The 22,184-nt window shown below is 42.2% G+C and overlaps 1 protein-coding gene across 2 annotated transcripts in view; it reads right to left on the bottom strand.

The window, feature by feature from the left end:
* ASB5 (ankyrin repeat and SOCS box containing 5) overlaps positions 1–22,184 on the bottom strand; it is an 83,849-nt gene that overhangs the window by 25,494 nt on the left and 36,171 nt on the right. The window contains exon 1 of one of the 2 annotated variants that reach the window (XM_061583538.1): positions 13,489–13,804. The exons of the other annotated variant lie outside the window; for it this stretch is intronic. Coding sequence (XP_061439522.1) covers positions 13,489–13,612 — 124 coding nt within the window. The 5' untranslated portion in view covers positions 13,613–13,804. Of the gene's footprint in view, positions 1–13,488; positions 13,805–22,184 lie in introns of those variants that run through there. 2 annotated transcript variants of the gene reach the window in all.

The raw sequence follows: 22,184 nt of genomic DNA, 5'->3' as shown, positions 1-22,184 counted from the left end.
TGATCGATTTGGTATATGAGGGTAAGGTGATCTTTCAGGTATCCCAAGCTGTATAGGACTTTGTACACTAAAACCAGAACCCTGAACCTGGCCCAGTAGCTAATGTCCGGTAGTTAACTTTGATTAAATGTAAATATGGTTTATCACATTTGTATCCCACACTTCTAGGGCTGACCTTAGGGGTAGGTGAATCATGACAGGCTGACTGCTTCAAGACTCCTTTGCTCTGGATTTGAAGGGGGTAGAGGAGGAGGAAGATAAAAATGATGGGCAGTGAAGGCCACAAGGAGCAACCAGGCTTGCTTGCTCTCCTTGGTTGAATCAACCAGCCTCCGCTGCCCCTTGCCTGCTTTCCATCTTGGTTGGATGGTCTAGTAAAGACCTCAGAGCTTCTATGTGAGACTTCCTACACAGAGATGGCCTTAGGGGTAGGTGACCTACATGGTTGCCCGGGGCATCAAACTGAGTGAAGGGGGCATCAGGCTGAGCTGTGAGCCACCAAACTGAGCTCAGTGGCTGTGTTTTTTTAATGTTTGCAGTGAGCTAGGGTGGCAAAAAGCAAGTGTCTAACTTTTTCCCCAAGGTTTTACAAGTTGTTTGGGTACTAACTACAAAAATGATTTCCTTTCAATTAGCTTTAAAGTATGTTTCTTTTTCAATTTCCACTTTGATGGCTTTTTTACTAGGTAAACATCAGTGGAACACAGCTTTACTTTGAGGCAACATTACCAAGCACTTACTACTTCAAATACTATAAGCACTATATAAGTAATGATAAATAAAGCCTTAAGCTATAAGAGGTCTGCTCTTTTTATTTATAACTTTTATTTTATTTTTAAATATAAAAATAAAGAATAAAGAATAATGATGTCCTAAAATAAAGAATGCTTACCAAAAGATAGGAACTTCTACAAAAAAAATATTAAAAGTAGAACTTCTGATAGCTGAGGAAGGAGTGTTGGAGCTCAGGCAGAACTTGCAGCAGCCATTTTGTTTGTGTGCTGAACATAATAAAGAATACAGGTCTACAACTCTATGAGGCCTACTATTCCATGAGAGTCATCCTTTGAGAGCCACTATTACACCGCATAACAGACTTCATTGGGATCTTAGAATTGGAGGAGTACACTGAAAGCAGTGCAGCAAGTAAGAGGTAGCTTGCTTTGGGCCCTTCTCATAGGTTTTGCAGGGGAAAAGCTTGGGAGTAGCAGGGGCTGTTACACTACTGTGTCTTGCAATCCTGCACAAGCTGTACATCTTGGTGACACTTCAAAGCTTCAGAGCCTTCCGGTGGAACAGAGGAAATTTGCTCAGGCCCCCAAAGACCAAGGTCTCACCACCTCAGTTCTAGGGTTGCCAGGTCAGAAGCACCCCAAACCCTGATTTTTCAGAGGTGGGACCCTAGTGATGTCCCAGAGGTGGGCCCTAGTGATGTCCCTCGGGAATGGCCCTAGTGATGTCATTAAGCATGATACATTAAGCATCAACAACAGTTGCTTGGAGCATACCACTCAAACAAAGAATTCTCTGATTGGAAATTAAGATAGAAATCTTAGCTAAATGAGGGTGTTTCCCAGGTCCAGCTGAAGTGACAGGATCATTCCTTCTCACCTGCTTAGGGAGCCTGAGTAGGGAACATTTAATCTAGCCTACTTGCTTATGGAAATAAGGGTTTAAGTGCCCTCAGGCCAGGCCAGTCACCAGAAAGCCATTGTAGGAAGAAGGGAGTCTAGTGTTGTGGAGATGGGAGCACTCAGGAGTAAAGATGTATGCCCCTGCATTTCTAAACACAGTAAGGGACTAAGCCCCATAAAACTCAAAAGGACTTACTTCTGAATAGATATGTTTAGAATTGTGCTGTTGGTAAGGCATGACTAGGGATCCTCTGCAAAGATATCCAAATCAAAGCATGGTTGGCAACTCCCTGCCTGGAATGCCCTGCCTGCCTTTTAATGTGGCTGCTCCAAACATCTTTACACCTTGACCATTCACTGCAGAGAGAGGTTTGAGAAATGAGTAAGAGTTAAGAAGATTCTCTACCCTTTCCTGCCTGCCCTGTGGGCTGCTATAAACTCACTTTGACAGCCAACCCAATTCCAGTAAGTAATAATTGACAGAGAGAAAATACACATGGTTTGGTCTGCCTTCAGAGGCAGTAGCTTGGGAACAACAGCAATTGAAGCCACACTTCCCAGTATGTGTCTGGGCCAATTATAATCCTGCCTTATCTCTATTGCTTCCCAGACATAAATAAAGATTTTACCTTACTGTGATATCTTAAGACTCTGTTACTATTGGGCTGCAGGCCTAGCTAATAAGATGTCCCCTCCCTTCCAGCCTCCCAAGATACATTTTACAGCTAGCTTAAGCCTCAAATTAGCATATATCCTGTTTCATACAAAACTATATAAAATGTTTACTTAATCATGGGTGGGGAGAGGTCTCATTATATCACAATTACATGTTAAGATCCAGCATCATCTTACACTCAAATATACCATTTCTTCTTTTTATGAAAACTTTAAATAAAATCCCAAGAATTCTGGTGAGCAATGTAGCAGGATCAAGGCAGGGGCCAATAATAAGAACTGGGTAGGGTAGCCAGGTCTTCAGCTTTTGCCTGGAGACTCCCATTTTATAATGACATGCTCTGGGCACTTTCAAATTATTGCTATGTTCAGGGGTGATTTAATTACCATCACATTTAGGCTGCATGATTAAAGTTGATTTGGAGATCTTCTCCCCAAAATCAGACTTTTTTGCAATAAGGAAAGTGGCAGGGAAATCAACTGGAAAGTGGACAAACATTTGCTTGATGCAACATTGTCTAACCTCCCCATAAACAAATCAGAAGAAATGCTCAATAAATAGCCACCCTTGTCTCAGGCCTGTAGCCAGCCTAAAAGTCCTTGGGGGGCACAAAAAACACTATATTAGAAGCTCAACTGGAGTGCATACCGCAGATCAGAAAAGGTACCGCCAGGGCCAAGAAGATGCCAGCATGGTTAACGAGCAAAGTCAAGGAAGCTCTTAGAGGCATAAAGTCTTCCTTCAGAAAATGGAAGTCTTGTCCGAATGAAGAAAATAAAAAAGAACACAAACTCTGGCAAAAGAAATGCAAGAAGACAATAAGGGATGCTAAAAAAGAATTTGAGGAGCACATTGCTAAGAACATAAAAACCAAAAAATTCTATAAATACATTCAAAGTAGGAGACCATCTAGGGAGGCGATTGGACCCTTGGATGATAAGGGAGTCAAAGGTGTACTAAAGAACGATAAGGAGATTGCAGAGATGCTAAATGAATTCTTTGCATCTGTCTTCACAGTGGAAGATATAGGGCAGATCCCTGAACCTGAACTAACATTTGCAGGAAGGGATTCTGAGGAACTGAGACAAATAGTGGTAACGAGAGAGGAAGTTCTAGGCTTAATGGACAATATAAAAACTGACAAATCACCAGGCCTGGATGGCATCCACCCGAGAGTTCTCAAAGAACTCAAATGTGAAATTGCTGATCTGATAACTAAAATATGTAACTTGTCCCTCGGGTCCTCCTCCGTGCCTGAGGAATGGAAAGTGGCAAATGTAACGCCAATATTCAAAAAGGGATCCAGAGGGGATCCTGGAAATTACAGGCCAGTTAGCTTAACTTCTGTCCCTGGAAAACTGGTAGAAAGTATTATTAAAGCTAGATTAACTAAGCACCTAGAAGAACAAGCCTTGCTGAAGCAGAGCCAGCATGGCTTCTGCAAGGGAAAGTCCTGTCTCAGTAACCTATTAGAATTCTTTGAGAGTGTCAACAAGCATATAGATAGAGGTGATCCAGTGGACATAGTGTACTTTCAAAAAGCTTTTGACAAGGTACCTCACCAAAGACTTCTGAGGAAGCTTAGCAGTCATGGAATAAGAGGAGAGGTCCTCTTGTGGATAAGGAATTGGTTAAGAAGCAGAAAGCAGAGAGTAGGAATAAATGGACAGCTCTCCCAATGGAGGGCTGTAGAAAGTGGAGTCCCTCAAGGATCAGTATTGGGACCTGTACTTTTCAACTTGTTCATTAATGACCTAGAATTAGGAGTGAGCAGTGAAGTGGCCAAGTTTGCTGACGACACTAAATTGTTCAGGGTTGTTAAAACAAACAGATTGCGAAGATCTCCAAAAAGACCTCTCCAAACTGAGTGAATGGGCGGAAAAATGGCAAATGCAATTCAATATAAACAAGTGTAAAATTATGTATATTGGAGCAAAAAAATCTTAATTTCACATATACGCTCATGGGGTCTGAACTGGTGGTGACCGACCAGGAGAGAGACCTCGGGGTTGTAGTGGACAGCACGATGAAAATGTCGACCCAGTGTGCAGCAGCTGTGAAAAAGGCAAATTCCATGCTAGCGATAATTAGGTAAGGTATTGAAAATAAAACAGCCGATATCATAATGCCATTGTATAAATCTATGGTGCGGCCGCATTTGGAATACTGTGTACAGTTCTGGTCGCCTCATCTCAAAAAGGATTTTATAGAGTTGGAAAAGGTTCAGAAGAGGGCAACCAGAATGATCAAGGGGATGGAGCGACTCCCTTACGAGGAAAGGTTGCAGCATTTGGGGCTTTTAGAGAAAAGGCGGGTCAGAGGAGACATGACAGAAGTATATAAAATTATGCATGGCATTGAGAAAGTGGATAGAGAAAAGTTCTTCTCCCTCTCTCGTAATACTAGAACTCATGGTCATTCAAAGAAGCTGAATGTTGGAAGATTCAGGACAGACAAAAGGAAGTACTTCTTTACTCAGCGCATAGTTAAACTATGGAATTTGCTCCCACAAGATGCAGTAATGGCCACCAACTTGGATGGCTTTAAAAGAAGATTAGACAAATTCATGGAGGACAGGGCTATCAATGGCTACTAGCTGTGATGGCTGTGCTCTGCCACCCTAGTCAGAGGCAGCATGCTTCTGAAAACCAGTTGCCGGAAGCCTCGGGAGGGGAGAGTGTTTTTGCACTCAGGTCCTGCTTGTGGGCTTCCCCCAGGCACCTGGTTGGCCACTGTGAGAACAGAATGCTGGACTAGATGGGCCACTGGCCTGATCCAGCAGGCTCCTCTTATGTTCTTATGTTCTTAGTAGATGGGCAGAAAAAAATGTAATAAATGTAATTATTCGTAAAAAATAAAAAATGGGAAGCCAGAAAAAAAAATCTGTAATAAATTTAATTATTTGCAAAAAAAAGTTGGGGAGAAGAGAAATTAGGGAGCAGCCCCCAGTCCCCCCCCTCCCGGCTACAAACCTGTCTTGTCTAATCTCCCAGCAAACTTTGTGAGAACAAATCAGGATGAATGCTCAATAAACAGGTCATCTGGGAGTGACTTTTGTTGGAAAGATTAATTTAAGAGATAGTGATTTGCCCAGGGTTGCCCAGAAGCCTTCATAATTTGAATAAGTATTTAAATCCTGGCCTCCTCTTATTTGTCAACTTATTTCAACTTCTAGATAAAATGAACAAATCTGAGAACAAGGTACGGTCTATGTGATGACAGACACCCCATCTGCATTTACACTGATTTAAGATGGGATCTTGGAGGTATGGCCTGTTTAGCCCATGCTGCAGTTGTCCTCCTCAAGCATGTGGGTGAATGACTGGCAGCCCAGTGTGAGCTGAAGCCTCCTGCATATGTGAACTATGAAGAAGCAGATGCTTCCTTAAGGAAAGCAGGAGGGGACTGCTATGCTTAATAGAGAAGACAAAAACAGTTGTGAGCAATAACCACCTGAGCTATTTGGGGGGAACAACTGAATGCCTACAGGATTTGAGGACACATTAGCTAAGGTTTGAGGGGAAAATAAATAAGCTTTCCTCATTAGCAAAGATTTCTCCATCTGTAGTAGGGGCAGCATAGCTGGTATAGCACAGTGGGGAGGAGAGCCTGGCTGGGAGTCCAGAGCCTGAGTTCAAATCCTGGCTCATGTCTCCTGGGTGTCAAGGGCCAGCTAAAGATCACCCCCACAGTGAGTGGCTCAGGGTTTACGTGCCCCGCCACTTGTGTAGCTGTGGGCAAGCTTCATAGTCCCAAGGAGCCCAGTTGCCCCCCAGCTGGCAGTTGTGGACAAGGAAGGGGCTGGCTTGTGCAGCAGTGGCAGGCTGAGCAGGCCCTAGCCAGCTGGGGAGGACTAGCCTCAGAGGAAGGCAGTGGTAAACCCCCTCTGAATACCGCTTACCATGAAGACCCTATTCATAGGGTCGCCATAAGTCGGGATCGACTTGAAGGCAGTCCATTTCCATTTTCAGTAGGGGCAGCAGGGGCTGTAGCTCAGTAGTAGAGTGCATGCTTTGTGCACAAATCCCTGGCATTTTCAGGTAGGACTGGGAAAGGCTCCTGTCTGAAACCGTGGAGAGCTGCTGCCATTCATTGTACTAGACAGTGCAGAACTAGATGCCCCAGGTGACTGACTGACTACGTATAAGGCAGCGTTTCCATATGCATTTCCACCTTTTAGCAACCATGTCCAAGTTATTGTGCAATTATCCTTATGGTATTAGCATCTGATAGTCTAATCAAAAAGTCTAAAGATATTACTGCATTAGTATGAATATCTCATCTTTCGTTTTCACCAGACTTGGTCTAGCAAGTTAGGTACTTTTAACTCCAATTTATTTCAGCTGGAGAGAAATAATTGCCTTTTCCAATAAATTCAGTTGGAATTAAAGATACTCATTTGTGCCATATATATTTTGTACCGATCTAAGGAAACTCAAAGGGCAAAGAAGCTTGAGAAAGCTTGTTTTACATGTACATAAAAGTTTAATTCCATGAAGGTATAGGATACATCTGCAAAATATACCTACAAGCTACAGTTCTATACATGTCTACTCAGAGGCCAGCCCCAGTAGGACTTATTCCTAGGAATTGCAGAACTAAACATGTATGAAAATCCTTGCATAATATTCTAAATACATATGTATGATTATCATGCACATGAATTGTTTGTGTAAATACTCTAATCCTCACATGCCACTCTTTCTTTTTGCTGACATAGGCCAATCCATATAACCTTTTGGATCTGCCACCTTAATCATGAGACACAGAGGCAAATTCAACAAGACAGGATGGACATGTAGTCGTATCTCCCATTGTTTCTATTCTTACGTTATGGGCTGAGGGCACCAATTTCGATTGAAGCAGTGGTACCGTGGGAGTGAGGCTGAAGCTTTCTGCAGTTTTCTTGAACTAAATTTCCCCTATTAAGTGTGTCTTGTAGCAGAAGAAATACAGGTACCTGTATTTAGGGCTGGGTGAATCCGTCAATTTTGGTTTCTCTCACTTTCTCATTTTTCCAATCATAGGTTTCAGTTCTTCACATTTCCAAATTGATTCACGATTTGTAAAAAGTCTTCATGAAAATTCAGCAGCAAATTGCCAGGAACTTTAAGGAGATACAGGCCTCATGTGCTCTCATAAATATTACCCCCCCTCCAATTTTTAAATCATAGTAGGAAGGTTGCTGACTTGTAAACTACACTGTTGTAGGGCTCAAGTGTGACCTACAAGTGTGTTGATAACAAGCTGCAAGCATCTTGTTATCAGAGAGCAAGGTGGACTAGCCATCAAAGAATTTGTACTCACTGTAGCTGCTGTTAGAACTGCCATCCCACATCTTTGCATCACAGTGAAACTCAGAGAACCATCTCATCTTCCCCTTACTTTGGAACAGGCAACTAAGAGCATTTTATTTCTTCCTTTTCTCTCAGCCTCCTTCACTTCCTAAATCTCTCCATTTTGACAAAGTAAAGAAATAAAAAATATTATACAGCCACAAGAGTGGCTGTATACTATAGCCAACGGGGATTTTTCACATTCCACAATGTTAAATTGAAAATACCCCCATGCCATTCTGATGCTTCCCATAAGCTCATTTCAAAACAAAACCTTACAAAACTTATGGTCCTGAACTCAGAAACGCTTGCTTAACAACCCTCTCAATTTTCATGGCGATACACAAAACAGTCAGAGAGAATAGACAGTTCAAAGTGTAAAAAGAGAGAAAAAGCCTCCAGAGCCCTTTTGGACTTTTTTCTGTCAAAGTTCCCATAATCTGTTGAAATTCATTAAAAATCAGCCATGTTCACAGAGTACCTGTAATCCTAATACTGACCTTGCCCCATACTTTGACCTTCATCTTCTGCAGTTTAAAAGTTTAAAAAATGCCTGGCTGATTTTTAATTAATTTAAGAAGTTTTGGCAGGAAGCCAATGATAAGGGCGGGCGTGCTCAGTAAGAACCAACTGTCAGAGTTCTAAAAGCCTCACAGCTGCTGGGCTTGGCTAATCAAGGGGTCACACCCACACCAGACTTTGATTTCACTTAAGACAGTCATGAGAATCCTGGGAAGTGTAGTTTGTGAAGGGTGTTGAGATGAGACTTGTGTTCCACTGAGAGAGCTTCAGTGGCCAGACTGGTTTTACAGTCAGCCACTCTGACTGAAGTCTGTGAAGGGAACTGGGTGTCTCCTAGCAACTCTAAGTACCTTTCACTAACTACACTTCCCAGGATTCTTTGAGAGAAGCCATGACTGTCCAAAGTGAAATAAAGGCCTGGTGTGGATGTGGCCAGGGACAGCTTTGGTTTAAATTTGGGTGGGAGGCTACATGTGCCTACTGTAGAATAAAAAGGTGGGGGAAAGGCTGAAAAGCAACGATACTGTTCACAATGTTTTCCTTTTGGAAAGGAAAGGGGCTTACCTTCTGCCCAGTGCCCACCCACCCAATCTCCTCCCCTCCCCTCCCTGCCCCTCCCCCAGGTCAGTGTTGGACTACAACCTGGGAGACCAGGGTTCAAATTCCCACACAGCCATGAAACACACTGGGTTTACCATGAAAACCCTATTCATAGGGTCAACATAAGTCGGGATTGACTTGAAGGCAGTCCATTTCCATTTTCAAACATGATTGCACAGAAATAAATCCCATTGAACTGAAAAAGTATGCAAATGATCAAATCCACCCTCCCTTCTCCTTCCTCCTAACCCCCCTGTTGCCCCTTCCCTCCCCCTTCCTTTGCCCCTCCCTACCCATCCCCATCCCCTTCCAATGCCCTCCTTCCCTTTCCCCCTCCTCCCGCTCCCCTTCCTCATCCCCCTGATCAGTTTTACCTATCTTAAGCATGACTGCAGGGAAGTAAATGCCATTGAACTCTATAAGCATGCAAATGATCAAACCTGCCCTCCCCTCCCCCTTCCTTTGTCCCCCTCCAATAGTCAGAGGCACATGTTACCAAATTCTTCCAAGCTACACAGGAAGTGGATTGGACTGTGAAAGACCAACCCAAATTGTATTTCGTTTTGACAAATTTGTAGGGCAGTCCAATATCTCAGAGAGGAGGTCAGGTCTCCTGCTCCCCTGGTGCATTCACTATAGCCTTGCAATTTCCCTGCTTTTAAAAGTTTGATAGAAATATCTCTTGGCTATAGGTATGTTCTTAAACTGCAAGGTTTTTTGCCTATTAGTGAATTCTATTTAGCTCTAATTGAGACTCAATTGTTTTTGTTTTTGTTGTTAGTTTCCTCGAGTAATAAAGTGTGTACAGATACACAGCAATAGTCCCTGTGGTATACAACAATTCCAAATTAAACTACACCTCCATAAGTACATTTGTAACTTACAAGTTTGTGAACACATCTACAGGAAGACTTGTTAACATACTAGTCTATTCTTTAAAATTCTAGCTCTACATACTTTTAAAAAATGAGGTTGCATTCAGATTCTCCAATCTGTGGTTTGGAGCAGGATTGAGCTGTGTGCACAAGCACTCCTCTCCTCACACACTTAGCTTAATAGGTTCTGGTTTGTCAAAACAACAGTCTGTTGTAATGTTTGAACTGGTAAACTACAAGTGATCCCCCCAAACTAGAATTGTAAATTGTACTTTGCAATCTTGATTTAGTAAGGGAATGGGAAGGAGACATCATGCTACATCACATTTAGCTAAAAACATGGTTTGAAACATATTTCACCATAGTTTCTGATTCTGGTTTCCTGGCTGCTTCTAAACCATAGTTTATGAATTCAGCTTTCTTAATTCAACAACTAAGCTTTTTTTAACCATGGACTAGTATGATGTCTGAACTAAGCCAATGGGAATCATCACCCTGCATGGCTGAAGAAAAAACATACTGAGTAGTCAAGTATTTACATCTAAAAATAAACTATTAAATGGAAAACCACTTGGGAACCACTTCACCCAGTTTACTAATATATTATCTAAAAGCAGATATCCAAGCAAGATGAGGTGAGTTTTTTTGGGTTTTTTGTTTTAAATGTTACTCTTGTAGTTGATGCAGATCAGTTTCAAAAGGCAAAATATAATTGGGCATGATGTCTGACATTACAGACATCATTTTCCTTCCAGTGGACACTTCACCTAGAGACTGGACTGCTGACCACACAGGAAGTAAAAGCAGACAAGCAGCTCTTAACCATGGTTTGCTTGTAAATTTGGAAACACAACCCATAGTTTGGGTTCTAAACTATGGTCTATGTTATCCATGATTTGGGGGGTTGTTTAAATTGCCCCATGGTGCAATATGGCATTCCTGATAGCTGTTTTAAGATATGTAACTTGTGAGTTTCCCATTCTTAACATATAATGGGAGAAGAGGTAGGCAGATGATACACAAAGAAAGGAAGGTGTGGGTGAAGTGATAGTATGAATCCAACATAACAGCTATTCTACAATCTCTCAATAACATACACTTGTGGTCAAATACATTAAAGGAAAACTAGGAACTGTAGGACTGAAATAGATTTCATGCCGTTATGAATTACTCGATATAGGTGGAAATACAAAGTAGGAATATCTGTATTCATTTGGCTGCTTTTAGAAGTAATTTACTAAACATAATGTATATTGCACTTAATATTTATTAAGTGTAATATCTACTACTCAAATTAGTTAAGCCATTTTAGAATTCCTTCGCGTATTCCTTTGTAATCTTCACTCTTTTTACTCTTTTATACTCTTGGATGATAATAAGACATCTTAATTAAAAATACAAAATTATATGTGTTTTTTTTAAAAAATCTTATTTTCAACACTCTCTACAAAAGATATTTCTCTGCCTGAGACATGAATAAGCTATAAATTAGCTAGGTTGAATGGGAAAATATTTTCCTTCACTTAAAAATAAAATTGGTCTCCCAATCAAATATAATTCTCTAGGATAGTGTATTGGTGCATCATGTTCCACATAAAGATCTAAAGAATCCTCAACCCTGGATTCTGTAAGTGTATAACAGGGGTCACCAACCTGAAGTCCATGGACACCAGAGTGCCTCAAATACTTTCTTTGGTGCCCCCAAGATGATCCATAATCCCCAGATTCCCATCTTCCTTCCTTTTTTTAAAAGTAAGTTTCTAACATTTTTTAGAACCTAAGATAGGAGGCAAAATGTGCAGGCATGATTCTTCTCATTTTCTGTGAGAAATTAGCTTGTTTCACCCTTTCATTGTTTTACTTGCCCATCCCAGAAAAACTCCTCTGCATGTCAACGTGTGTGTGAGAGAGAGAAGTGTACATGTGGTGTGCATGTGGGAGGAAGAGAATGTATGTATATATATATGTGGTATGTGAGAGCAAGATGTGTGTGTGAGAAGATGAGAAAGGTATGAATATGTGGTCTGTGTATGTATGGTCTGTGTGTGAGACAGGGAGAGATGTGTGTGTGTGTGTATGAGTGAGAGTAATGCATGAGTGTCTGTGGTCTGAATATGTGTGATAAGTGTGTGCACAGTAAAGTGAGTGTGGTGTGGCCATCTTGTGTATTTTTCCTAGTACTGTGCAATACTCTCTGTTGTTATTAGACAGCAACAGCATCAGTCTGTCAACTGGGATCAGCAAGACATAGACTTCCCATGGTAAGCCTGAAGTTGTCTGGGTAAGGGGGGGCAGCAATGACTGTACTCCCTCTAATATTGTTTTATACCACCATAGCCATGTTGTGTTATTTCATGCCCTCCATGGCAGCCATTTTGTGACTGGTGCCCACAGCACTTTCTCAAAATTCAAAATGTGCCATTGGTCCAAAAATGTTGGCAACCCCTGGAGTACTAGAAGGCTACACAAAATGTAATGGGAGTAATGTCTTCTATAAATTTCCCTTCCATTTTAATATGAAAATTCTTAGAGTGCAGTCCTCCCCCCACCCCACCCCCAAAGCTGATGGTGGATGAAGAGGGTTAGGATGGTGCATCGTAGGTGCTTCTTCACCACGCTCCACTGGTGGGTAGGAGTGCTGGTGGTGGTGAGGACTCCACAATGGCATACCCAGCTGTGCCTGAGTGAGTGGAAACCTATTGCTAGTGATAAAAAAACAGAATACCCCCAAATGGGGCAGGATGCCTGAAGCTTTGGATCTACTCGTTCCAAATCCTGCAGAACTTTTAGGGGTCAGATCCTTGGTGATGGTTGTGAAAAATGTGAAGAAACCTGCCCCCTCCCACTTTCACCATGGCCAGCACAAGCTGGCAGGGCTTGTGATGTGGCAGTTGGTCTGCCACCACACTCCCCCCGCCCCTGACTCTAGTTAGGATTGCTCTGTCTTTGACTCTAATAGATTATTTTCAAGAGAAAATGGCATGGTGGAAAGAGTTAAACACCTTTATGCCACAATCCCAATCTGGATCAGGAGCCCCTATGGCAGCTGTTATTTATGAAAGATGGGGAGAATCCCAAGTATAGGATTCAAAGGTGTGGTTATCTAGTGTAACCCTAAACTGCCAGGAACATAGTCTTTTATAAATAAATTTATATATTTCAATAATGATTCTACAATGAAATATAATCCAAATATAAACAGATGTTGAGGTGGAGGGAACTGATATCTATGGGTTTTTGGTAACATATAAACGACAGGAACTCTGGAATATTAGTTTGTAACAAATTTATACATTTATAACAAATGGTATATTTGTTTTATTACACATTTATAACAAATTTCACAACTCCTTTCATCGTTGTAAACCAACATATTTTGTATTAGGTATGCATCACAGTGCTTCTGAATATAGGTACATAAAGACAGATTCTATAATATTAACTAATATTTGCAATGGTTACATAGCACATATAGTCCTTCCAATGTCTCCTGCCTTGTTTACCTCCACATGTATATTTCCAATTTACATATAAGGTTATTCCACCCCTTCAGCATTGTAGCAGTCCTTGGTACTTAGCAACACTCGCTTTTGCTTTGTTTTATGTTTAATGCAGCTTCAACATTTCCAAAAGCATCTGGCAAAACATACCATTGCTAAATTTACAGCATTTTACATTAAAGGAAAGCTAGCTATATCTATCCAACCATCTACTCTAGTGCAATAACACAAATGAGTATTAACATTGAAATATTTAATGTAGGAAAACAGTTACTGTTGCAAAAACGGTTCTTGTTAGAAAATTCTAGAGCCTCGTTGGCCTCATGAAATGATTGCTTTACTGACCTTGACTGGTGAGAATACCCCAGCTAGCTTTTCGTTTTGCAGGACACTCCCCTATGCATTCTAGGCTTCTCTTTGAGAAATTCTGTTTAGTGCAGCTCCTCTCAGCCGCAGTATTTGTGGACATGATTTTAATGTTATTTTTCCCCCTCCTGTCAAGGTCTGCGTGTCATGAATGCAGAATCTCTTGCCTGTGGAATGTCCACAGAGTACTATTTTCTGTCCTCGTCATTTTCTCACAAAGGGTCTAGTTGTACTTGCTGTAGAATAGCTACTACACTAAAACCCATTCAGCAACATTTACTAGCAGGATAGGCAGCTAGAGTGAGGGAAGGAAATGATTGCATTGGCATGTTCTATTTATAAAACAAGAATCAACTTAGTGACAGCCTGGGTCTGTTTACATAATTTAAAATGGGAGAGGCTGTCTGTATTTTCTGCTCACAGTTGTCCTAGAAAGAAAGAATTTCTAGAAAGGGAACAATAGTGATCTACCAACCTGGAATGTTGTGAAGGAAACCACAATAACAATTCTGTAGCATTTTGCAAATGATATGTAAATCAGGTTTTGGGCATTTGTCTAAATTAGTTAACTTTTGCAGTAGGCAGAGTATTTAAAATTATTTTTAGATAATAAGGCTGCAAAACGGAAAGATCCGTATTGTATTGGAAAACATCATTATTAAATATAATTTAGGGACCAAGCATTAGGAATGGTTACTTTTCTAAAGAGTCATTAAGCCAACTTCTTGGGGAGCATAAACCACAAATGTTAGTAAACCAGAGCAAATACCCTGTAGGTGTAGCACAAAATAACCTTCTTGCAGTGCTGGAAGCAAATCTGCATGAACAAGCAAACAGAAGAGGCTTGATCTAGGATAAAGTTACAGCACAGATTAACCAGAGTAATTATCTTATTACATCAATGAAACGCCCAGTAAAAGTAGCTACTTATCTTGTGGTCCTGTATAACTAACATAAGCTTCTCCAGGTACCATCACATTTATGATTGGGAGAAAGTCTTTTACTGCAGTCCTACTGTACATGTATACTCAGAAGAAGCCTCATTGCATTCAGTGGGATTCTTCCCTCAATTCAGGTTTATCTGGGATGTGGGCAGAGCAAATCCTAGGAGAAAAACTCTACTATGAATGGAAATGAGAAAGCCATTCTTTCTTCCATCCCATGCTGTATTCACATGCCCTAGGAAGCCACCTAAAACAAATCCACAACATCTGGTTGAAAAAGCCCCCAGAAGTGAGAATAAGCCCCCATGTAACCATATATAGAATTTCAGCCTTTAAACATTAGCCCAAGCACAGTTGGCAACCCTTGTGGTGTTTACAGGATATATTATGGTGGAGAGCCGGAGATTTACATCTGTGGGCCAAATCATGTGAGTACACATGCATGCAAGAGGGGACCTGTAATTGTACCTGAGAGAGAAAGACGACGGATCTACTTGGTACAGATGTTAAGCTTTTTGCCATATACACTTTGATTGTTGTTCAGAACCTCTATGTTTCCCATTTGTAAAATGGGCAAATGTTTTCTAGAAGGTCACTGTCATTCTTAATATGTTGCATGTAAGTTTGATGTGCAGATTGGATTCATCTGCTTGAGTTATAGATAAAGTTTCAGTTTTTGCTTTGTAACACAGTTGGAGTCTGGATTGTTTAACGATGATCTATGATGGCCTGATATCACGGATGAATGTATTACTTGGTGGCAGGGAACTTGTGAACACATGGAATAGCTGTATATCTAGTGACATAGTATTCTGTTGTCTGCGGCCCATGAGTACAAGTCTCCACCCTAGCTACTGAACACTGCCTTGTGACCCTGTCAGTAGAGAGGAAACTTTTACACAGGGATGTAATCCAGGGCCTCGGGGGGGGAGTCTTAGACCCTTTACTTTTTTGGGAGCAGGGTCCTTATATCTCCAGCATCCTATGAGCCAATCAGCATGAAAGGAGAGTATGTTAGCCACTGAGAAGATTCTTCTAGCATGTTTCCTAGTCCTTTCCTGCTGATTGGAGCCAATCAGAGTGAAAGGAGGTGAGTCAGCCACTGGGAAGCCACTCTTCTCAGTAGTTAACACACTCTCCTTTCATGCTGATTGACTCCTAGGGACGTCTGCTGTTGTAAGAGAAGGCATTAACAAGGACAGAGAAGCAGAAAGCAGTATTCAAACCTGGCCAGATTGTTCTATAAAATTAGGTTGTATAATATGGAAAGGTGTGAGGGGGTTTACCTATGACTATCATGAAGGGACCCTGCAGTTCTGAATTTGCCGCTACACTATTGCTTGTACATTGCCAAAAAAGAGGAAATGCATGATATTTTCATATGCTAATTTATATTTGCAGATGCAAATTTAGTAGTAATTACTATACTTTAAGAAATACAATTCATCTCACCATAACGAAGAAGACTGTCCAGGTGAGCTGTGTCTGTTTGGTCCGCTGTCCAAGTCCCAACTGTTGATAGGCAACTTAGAGCTCCTGCTTTTCCTTCTTATGGTAAACTGGTCTTGGACCAGACAACCTTTCAAACAGAGGATTCCTTCAAACAGAGGACCTTCCTCTGATAGCCCTTCAAACAGAAAACTGTCCTCTGTAAAATATGACACATGACTGCCCTATCTGTTAGGCTGTGTCCCCGGGACTCTCCTAGGTTCTGGAATGTTATCTTTCAGGAATTGATAGCCCTAGAAACTACACCATCAGAAGGCCTTGAGCCTGCATGCAGCACATACAATGGAAATCATGCCTATGAAAAGACCCAGTGAATCAGGGCAAGGAAGGGCAAAGGCAGGCATGTAGGAGTAGGCTCTGCATTAAGGGAAGCAAATATTAATCTGTCTGAAGGCAAGACAAAGATCTAATGGCTTTATCCATAGGCTCCAGAGCTTGATGAAAACTAAGGAAAGTCCATTTCAAAAAAGGAAAGTGGCAGCCTTAACAATCTATATGAGCACAACTGACTCATTATAGCACAACCAATCTCTCTACACCTTAATTGTTTGGTAGGTATGTTTTAAAAGAAAACAGCTCATGTAAATCAGATTACTCAATTGCTGACTATATAGCCTGAGAAAAAGAAAATGCTGAATCTTGCTGTTTTATGTGTTGGGTTGCATTGCTACTAAGTGCCATATTCTTTTCATGACCACCTAGAGTGCCATTATACCTAGAAAGCTACAATGTGTCTATATAGTTTTTATTAATAGAACTATGATCTATCTGGTATGGAGCTGAGAAAACATCTTGTACTATTTTTCCTTGGCTAACAACTGTTGTTGAGTGACATTATCAGTTGCAATTGTTAAACAGGGGAGTAGGAAAACATTACTTATCATTCATAACTGTATGAATGTAGTCATCCTCTTCAGATAACACATCTAGAAATATGAGCTAGGACATAATTTCCAGAGCTTAAGAGGCAATTCATTAGTATGACTAATAAAGAGGAAAGGGTGATTTAGGCTGCAACTATGCATATACTTACCTGGGTGTAAGTCCCATTGAATTCAATGGGGCTTACTTTTGAGTAGACATGTATAGGATTGCACTGTTAAATCAATTAATTATTGTTGATTCTGGGAGTCACTATTGTGAAAGATGCTTCACAACCAGTCTAATTTAGGCTAGTTGGAGAACACCTAAGCACCAAAACAAATACTAGTCATGTCCTACATTTATGTGAAAGCATCAGAGGTTAATGTAGATAATGGCATTGTTGTGGGGAGTCACCAGGCATTGTATTATGAGAGCGTTATCTCTGCTCTGTACAAAAGAAATATATTTTGATGTGGAGTAGTATCTGCGATTCTGAAAAGTTGTTCTTCGGTTAGCATTCAAGTAATGCAATCCTAGATAAAAAAATACCTGCCTTCTTTCATCATTATCAAATTTAATAGCGTTATGGCAAATCTAATTGTAAAGCAATACCAGAACTCAAATAGCACATTTATGCTAAATATTTATTATTTAATTACTAAATAATATAAACAAAAAAGTTCTTAGTACAATGTCAGTAAACTGTTCCAGGTGCTGTGATATGTTTTGTTGATTTTGCCAAATAAAATACTTCATAGACAGAAAATAAGTATTTGCTGAGAAACCTAATTGAAAGTAGCAGATGGTTCCAATGAATGTTAATGTATTGACACTTATGGGATAGAAGAATATGCTCCCTTTTTATTTATTTAAAATAGTTTCATCTGAGGAAAATGAAAATAAGCTAATCTATGAGCTAAACTGCCATCCTGGTTCCTTTTATTAGATAAAATTCCCTTTATAATATTATGTTTACTTTTGTTTGTATTTTTCTGTTTTAAAAAGCAATAAACAGAAATTAAAATATTATGCATTGTGACCCAAACATTCCCAGGGTTGTAGCTCAGTGGAGGAAACAGGGTTGACTTGTTGAAATCTGGGTATAGCTGATGGTTTGTGGCAGTGATTTGTGGGAACATTGGGTCACATTCCAAGGAAGAAAAACTGGAATAAGGATAAAAAAGTAATGATATAAACTAATGAATTTGCCCAAAGTAAGTTGTAACGTTCATTGCCAAAATGTGAACCCAAATATACCAAGTGCAAGCTCTTTAAAAAGAATTGGGAATATGGTTGCTTTTTACTCTGTGTTTTCCTAGGTTTTAAGAAATGACGTTAATATTTTAACTACTTTAAAACTATTCTCTGCTGCATTACTATGTGATGCTAAATGAATCTGGGATAGCCAAGTGTATTTTTCAGAAGGAATCTTAATTGTTAACATGCTGGATCTGCAATACAATGGAGCTAGCTATATTATTTTATTTTATTTAGCTGCATTTATAACCCACCTTTCACAAATAGTTGCAGGGCTGGAAACATACAAAGATAAAACAATACACCATCAAATTCAAAATGTATATATGATAAAACCTTTACAATAATTATCAATTTTTTAAAAAATCATCACTAGGAGGTAACGACCTTCCAGTAGTACATCCCCCACAATCTCAAGGCACATCTAAAGAGGTGGGTTTTAGTTATCAACAAAAAGCATATAACGTCAGAGCAAGACACACCATGGGGGGGGCACCACAGAGAAGGGCCTCTCATGCACTACCACCTCTGAACCTCACTTGGCAGTAGAATTGTAAGAAGGGCCTCTCCTGCTGATCTTTATACATGAGAAGGCTGATATGGGTGGAGGCACTCATTCAGATGTTTGGGACCAAAGTCATGTAGGACTTTATATTTATTTATTTATTATTTGATTTATATCCCAACCTTCTTCCCAGCAGGAGCCCAGGGTGGCAAACAGAAATGCTAAAAACACTTTAAAACATCATAAAAATACCTCAAAATACATTAAAACAAAACAACACTAAAATATAAATTTTTAAAAAGCGTTAAAAACATATTTTTTTTAAAAAAAGGGTTAAAAACATATTGTTAAAGAAAACATATTAAAAGCAATTCTAACACAGATGTAGACCGGGAAAGGTCTCAACTTAAAAGGCCTGTTGAAAGAGGAAAGTCTTCAAAAGGCGCCAAAAAGATATCAGAGATGGCGCCTACCTAATATTTAAGGGGAGGGAATTCCACAGGGTAGGTGCCGCCACACTAAAGGCCCATTTCCCATATTGTGCAGAACGAACGTCCTGATAAGATGGTGTCTGTAGGAGGCCCTCACCTGCAGAGCGCAGTGATCGACTGGATGTATAAGGGGTAAGACAGTCTTTCAGGTATCCTGGTCCTGAGCTGTATAGGGCTTTGTACACCAAAACTTGAACCTTGAACTTGGCCCGGTAGCAAATGGGCAGCCAGTGCAATTCTTTCAGCAGCGGGGTGACATGTTGGCAATACCCTGCCCCAGTGAGCAGTCTCGCCGCTGCATTTTGCACCAGCTGCAGCTTCAGGACCAACCTCAACGGCAGCCCCACATAGAGAGCATCACAGTAATCCAGCCTGGAGATTACCAGTGCGTGGACAACAGTGGTCAGGCTATCCCAGTCCAGAAATGGCAGCAGCTGTCTTATCACCTGAAGCTGGTAAACAGGGCCGGTTCTAAAGGGCGGCCAGGTGGAGTACTGGCCCGACGGCCCCTGGAGCTACAGGGGGCCCCTCAGCCGCCCCTCCGCTACCCTTCTGCAATCCACAGCCCTCCATGGCCCCCCACCTACCTGTCTGCTGTCTTTTACCATTGCCCTTAACAAAGATGGTGGCCGGAGTTTCCCTAAGGTACTGAAGCTCCTGCTGCCATCTTAGTTGATGGCAGAGATGCGCACACGTAGCATGCACGCATGCCATCAACAAAGATGGCGGCAGAGGCATCATCCCCTCAGGGAAACTGTGGCCGCCATCTTCGTTAAGGGCAATGGTAAAAGACAGCAGACAGGTAGGTGGGGGGCGTGTGGATGCGTGCGTGCATATGTGCGTGCACGTGTGGGGGGCAGGGCAATCTGATGCCCAGGGGTCCCAGCATGCCTGGAGCCAGCCCTGCTGGTAAAAGGCACTCCTACCCACAGAGGTCACCTGGGCCTCTAGAGACAAATATGGATCCAGGAGCACCCCCAGACTACGGACCTGCTCTTTCAGAGGGAATACAATCCCATTCAAAGCAGTCAACTGACCAATTATCTGAACTCAGGAACCACCAACCCACAGCGCCTCCATCTTGCTAGGATTCAAGTTTATTGGCCCTCATCCACACCACCACCGAGTCTAGGCAGAGGTCCAGGGCTTGCACGGCCTCTCCCGATTTGGATGTTATGGAGAAATAGAGCTGGGTAGAGCATACTGCTGACACCGTGACCCAAATCTCCTGATGACTGCTCCCAAGGGCTTCATACAGATGTTAAACAGCATGGGGGACAAGATGGTACCCTGTGGCACCCCACAGCACAACTGCAAGGGGGCCAAAAGACAGTCACCCAATGCTATTCTCTGAGAGCGACCTTGGAGATAGGATTGGAACCACTGTAAAACAGTGCCTCCAATACCCATTTCACCAAGTCGGCCTAGAAGGATACCATGGTCAATGGTATCAAAAGCCGTTGAGAGTTCAAGAATAACAGGGTCGCACTCTCCCCGTCCTTCTCCCAATAAAGGTCATCCATCAGGGCAACCAAGGCCGATTCACTCCTATAACCAGGCCTGAGCCCAGACTGGGATGGGTCGAGATAATCTGTTTCATCCAAGAGTACTTGCAACTGCTGTGCCACAACCCTCTCAATCACCTTCCCTAAAAAGTGGTATCTGCAACTGGTCAGTAGTTGTCACAAACCAATGGGCCCAGGGTGGGCTTTTTCAGGAGTGGTCGGATCACTGCCTCTGCCAAGGCGCCTGGAACCACTCCCTCCCGCAATGATGCATTGACCACACTCTGGATCCACTTGATCTCGGCAAGCTTTAATAAGCCAAGAAGGGCAAGGGCCAACAGGACACGTTGCTGGCTGCATCATTGCAAGCACCTTGTCTAAGTCATCAGGACGCATCAACTGAAGCCGTTCCCAAGACGTGGCAGCAGACGTTGCACTGGACACCTCATCGGGGACTACAGTAGATGTGGCTGGGGCATCAAGACTGCTATGGAGGCAAGCAACTTTACCCTCAAAGTGCCTTGCAAAGTATTCACAGTAGGCCTCCAAAGGGTCTAAAACATTTTCTGGAGTTGATGTCAACAGACTCCGGACAATACAGAAAAGTTCCACCGGATGGCTACCTGAGGATGCGATGGAGGCAGAGAAGTAGGCCTTCTTTGCTGCCCTCACTGCCACACAGTAGGCACAGTTATGATGTTTTACTTGTGCCCAATCAGCCTCACAGCACGTCTTTTGCCATTTGCGCTCTAGCTGTCGTCCAACCTGTTTCATTGCCCTTAGCTCACTGGTGTACCAAGGTGCAGACTGGGCTCCACAATGCCAGAGAGGGCACTCGGGGGCAACCATGTCAAGAGCCTGACGCACCTCACTGTTCCACAGTGTAACAAAGGCTTCAACAGGGTCACCTGCTCTATTTACTGGGAACTCCCACATGGCATTCAGGAATCCAGTGGATTTTATTAGCCTTTGGGTTCGGACCATCTTAATCTGCCCACCACCCCTGCAGGGAAGCATTGGAGCCATAAGTCTAAACTTCACCAGGAAGTGGTCTGACCATGACAATGGGGTGACATCCACCCCCCTATCTCCAGACCACCTCTTCCTCCATCTGGAGCAAAAACCAAGTCGAGGGTATGCCCTGCCCTATGCATCGGGCCAGTGACAACTTGTGACAACCCCACGGTCATCATGGAGGCCATGAAGTCCCGAGCCGTAATACTAGAAGCAGCCTCAGCATGGACATTGACATTACCCAGCACTATCGTTCTGGGCTCTTCCAACACCACAGCTGAGATGGCCTCCGCCAGCTCGGTCAGAGAAGCTACTGAGCAGCAGGGTGGACGGTACACCAGCAGCAACCCTAGTTTCCTGTCTCCTTGGCCCGACACCAGGTGCCGGGCCTCACAGCTGGCTCCAAGACAGAGCGGTTTCCTGGTGACAGACATGGAAGTTCTGTAGACCACAGCAACTCCTCCCCCCCTCCCTGCAGCCTGTGCTGGCGTTGCCCCGAGTATCCAGATGGGCAAAGCTGGGTCAGATCAACTCCTCCCAGCTCACCCACCCAGGTCTCGGTAATGCACACCAAATCGGCACCTTC

The sequence above is a fragment of the Rhineura floridana genome, chromosome 9 (assembly GCF_030035675.1).
Source record: "Rhineura floridana isolate rRhiFlo1 chromosome 9, rRhiFlo1.hap2, whole genome shotgun sequence".
Taxonomy (NCBI): domain Eukaryota; kingdom Metazoa; phylum Chordata; class Lepidosauria; order Squamata; family Rhineuridae; genus Rhineura; species Rhineura floridana.
This window is presented reverse-complemented; position numbering and strand designations above follow the sequence as displayed.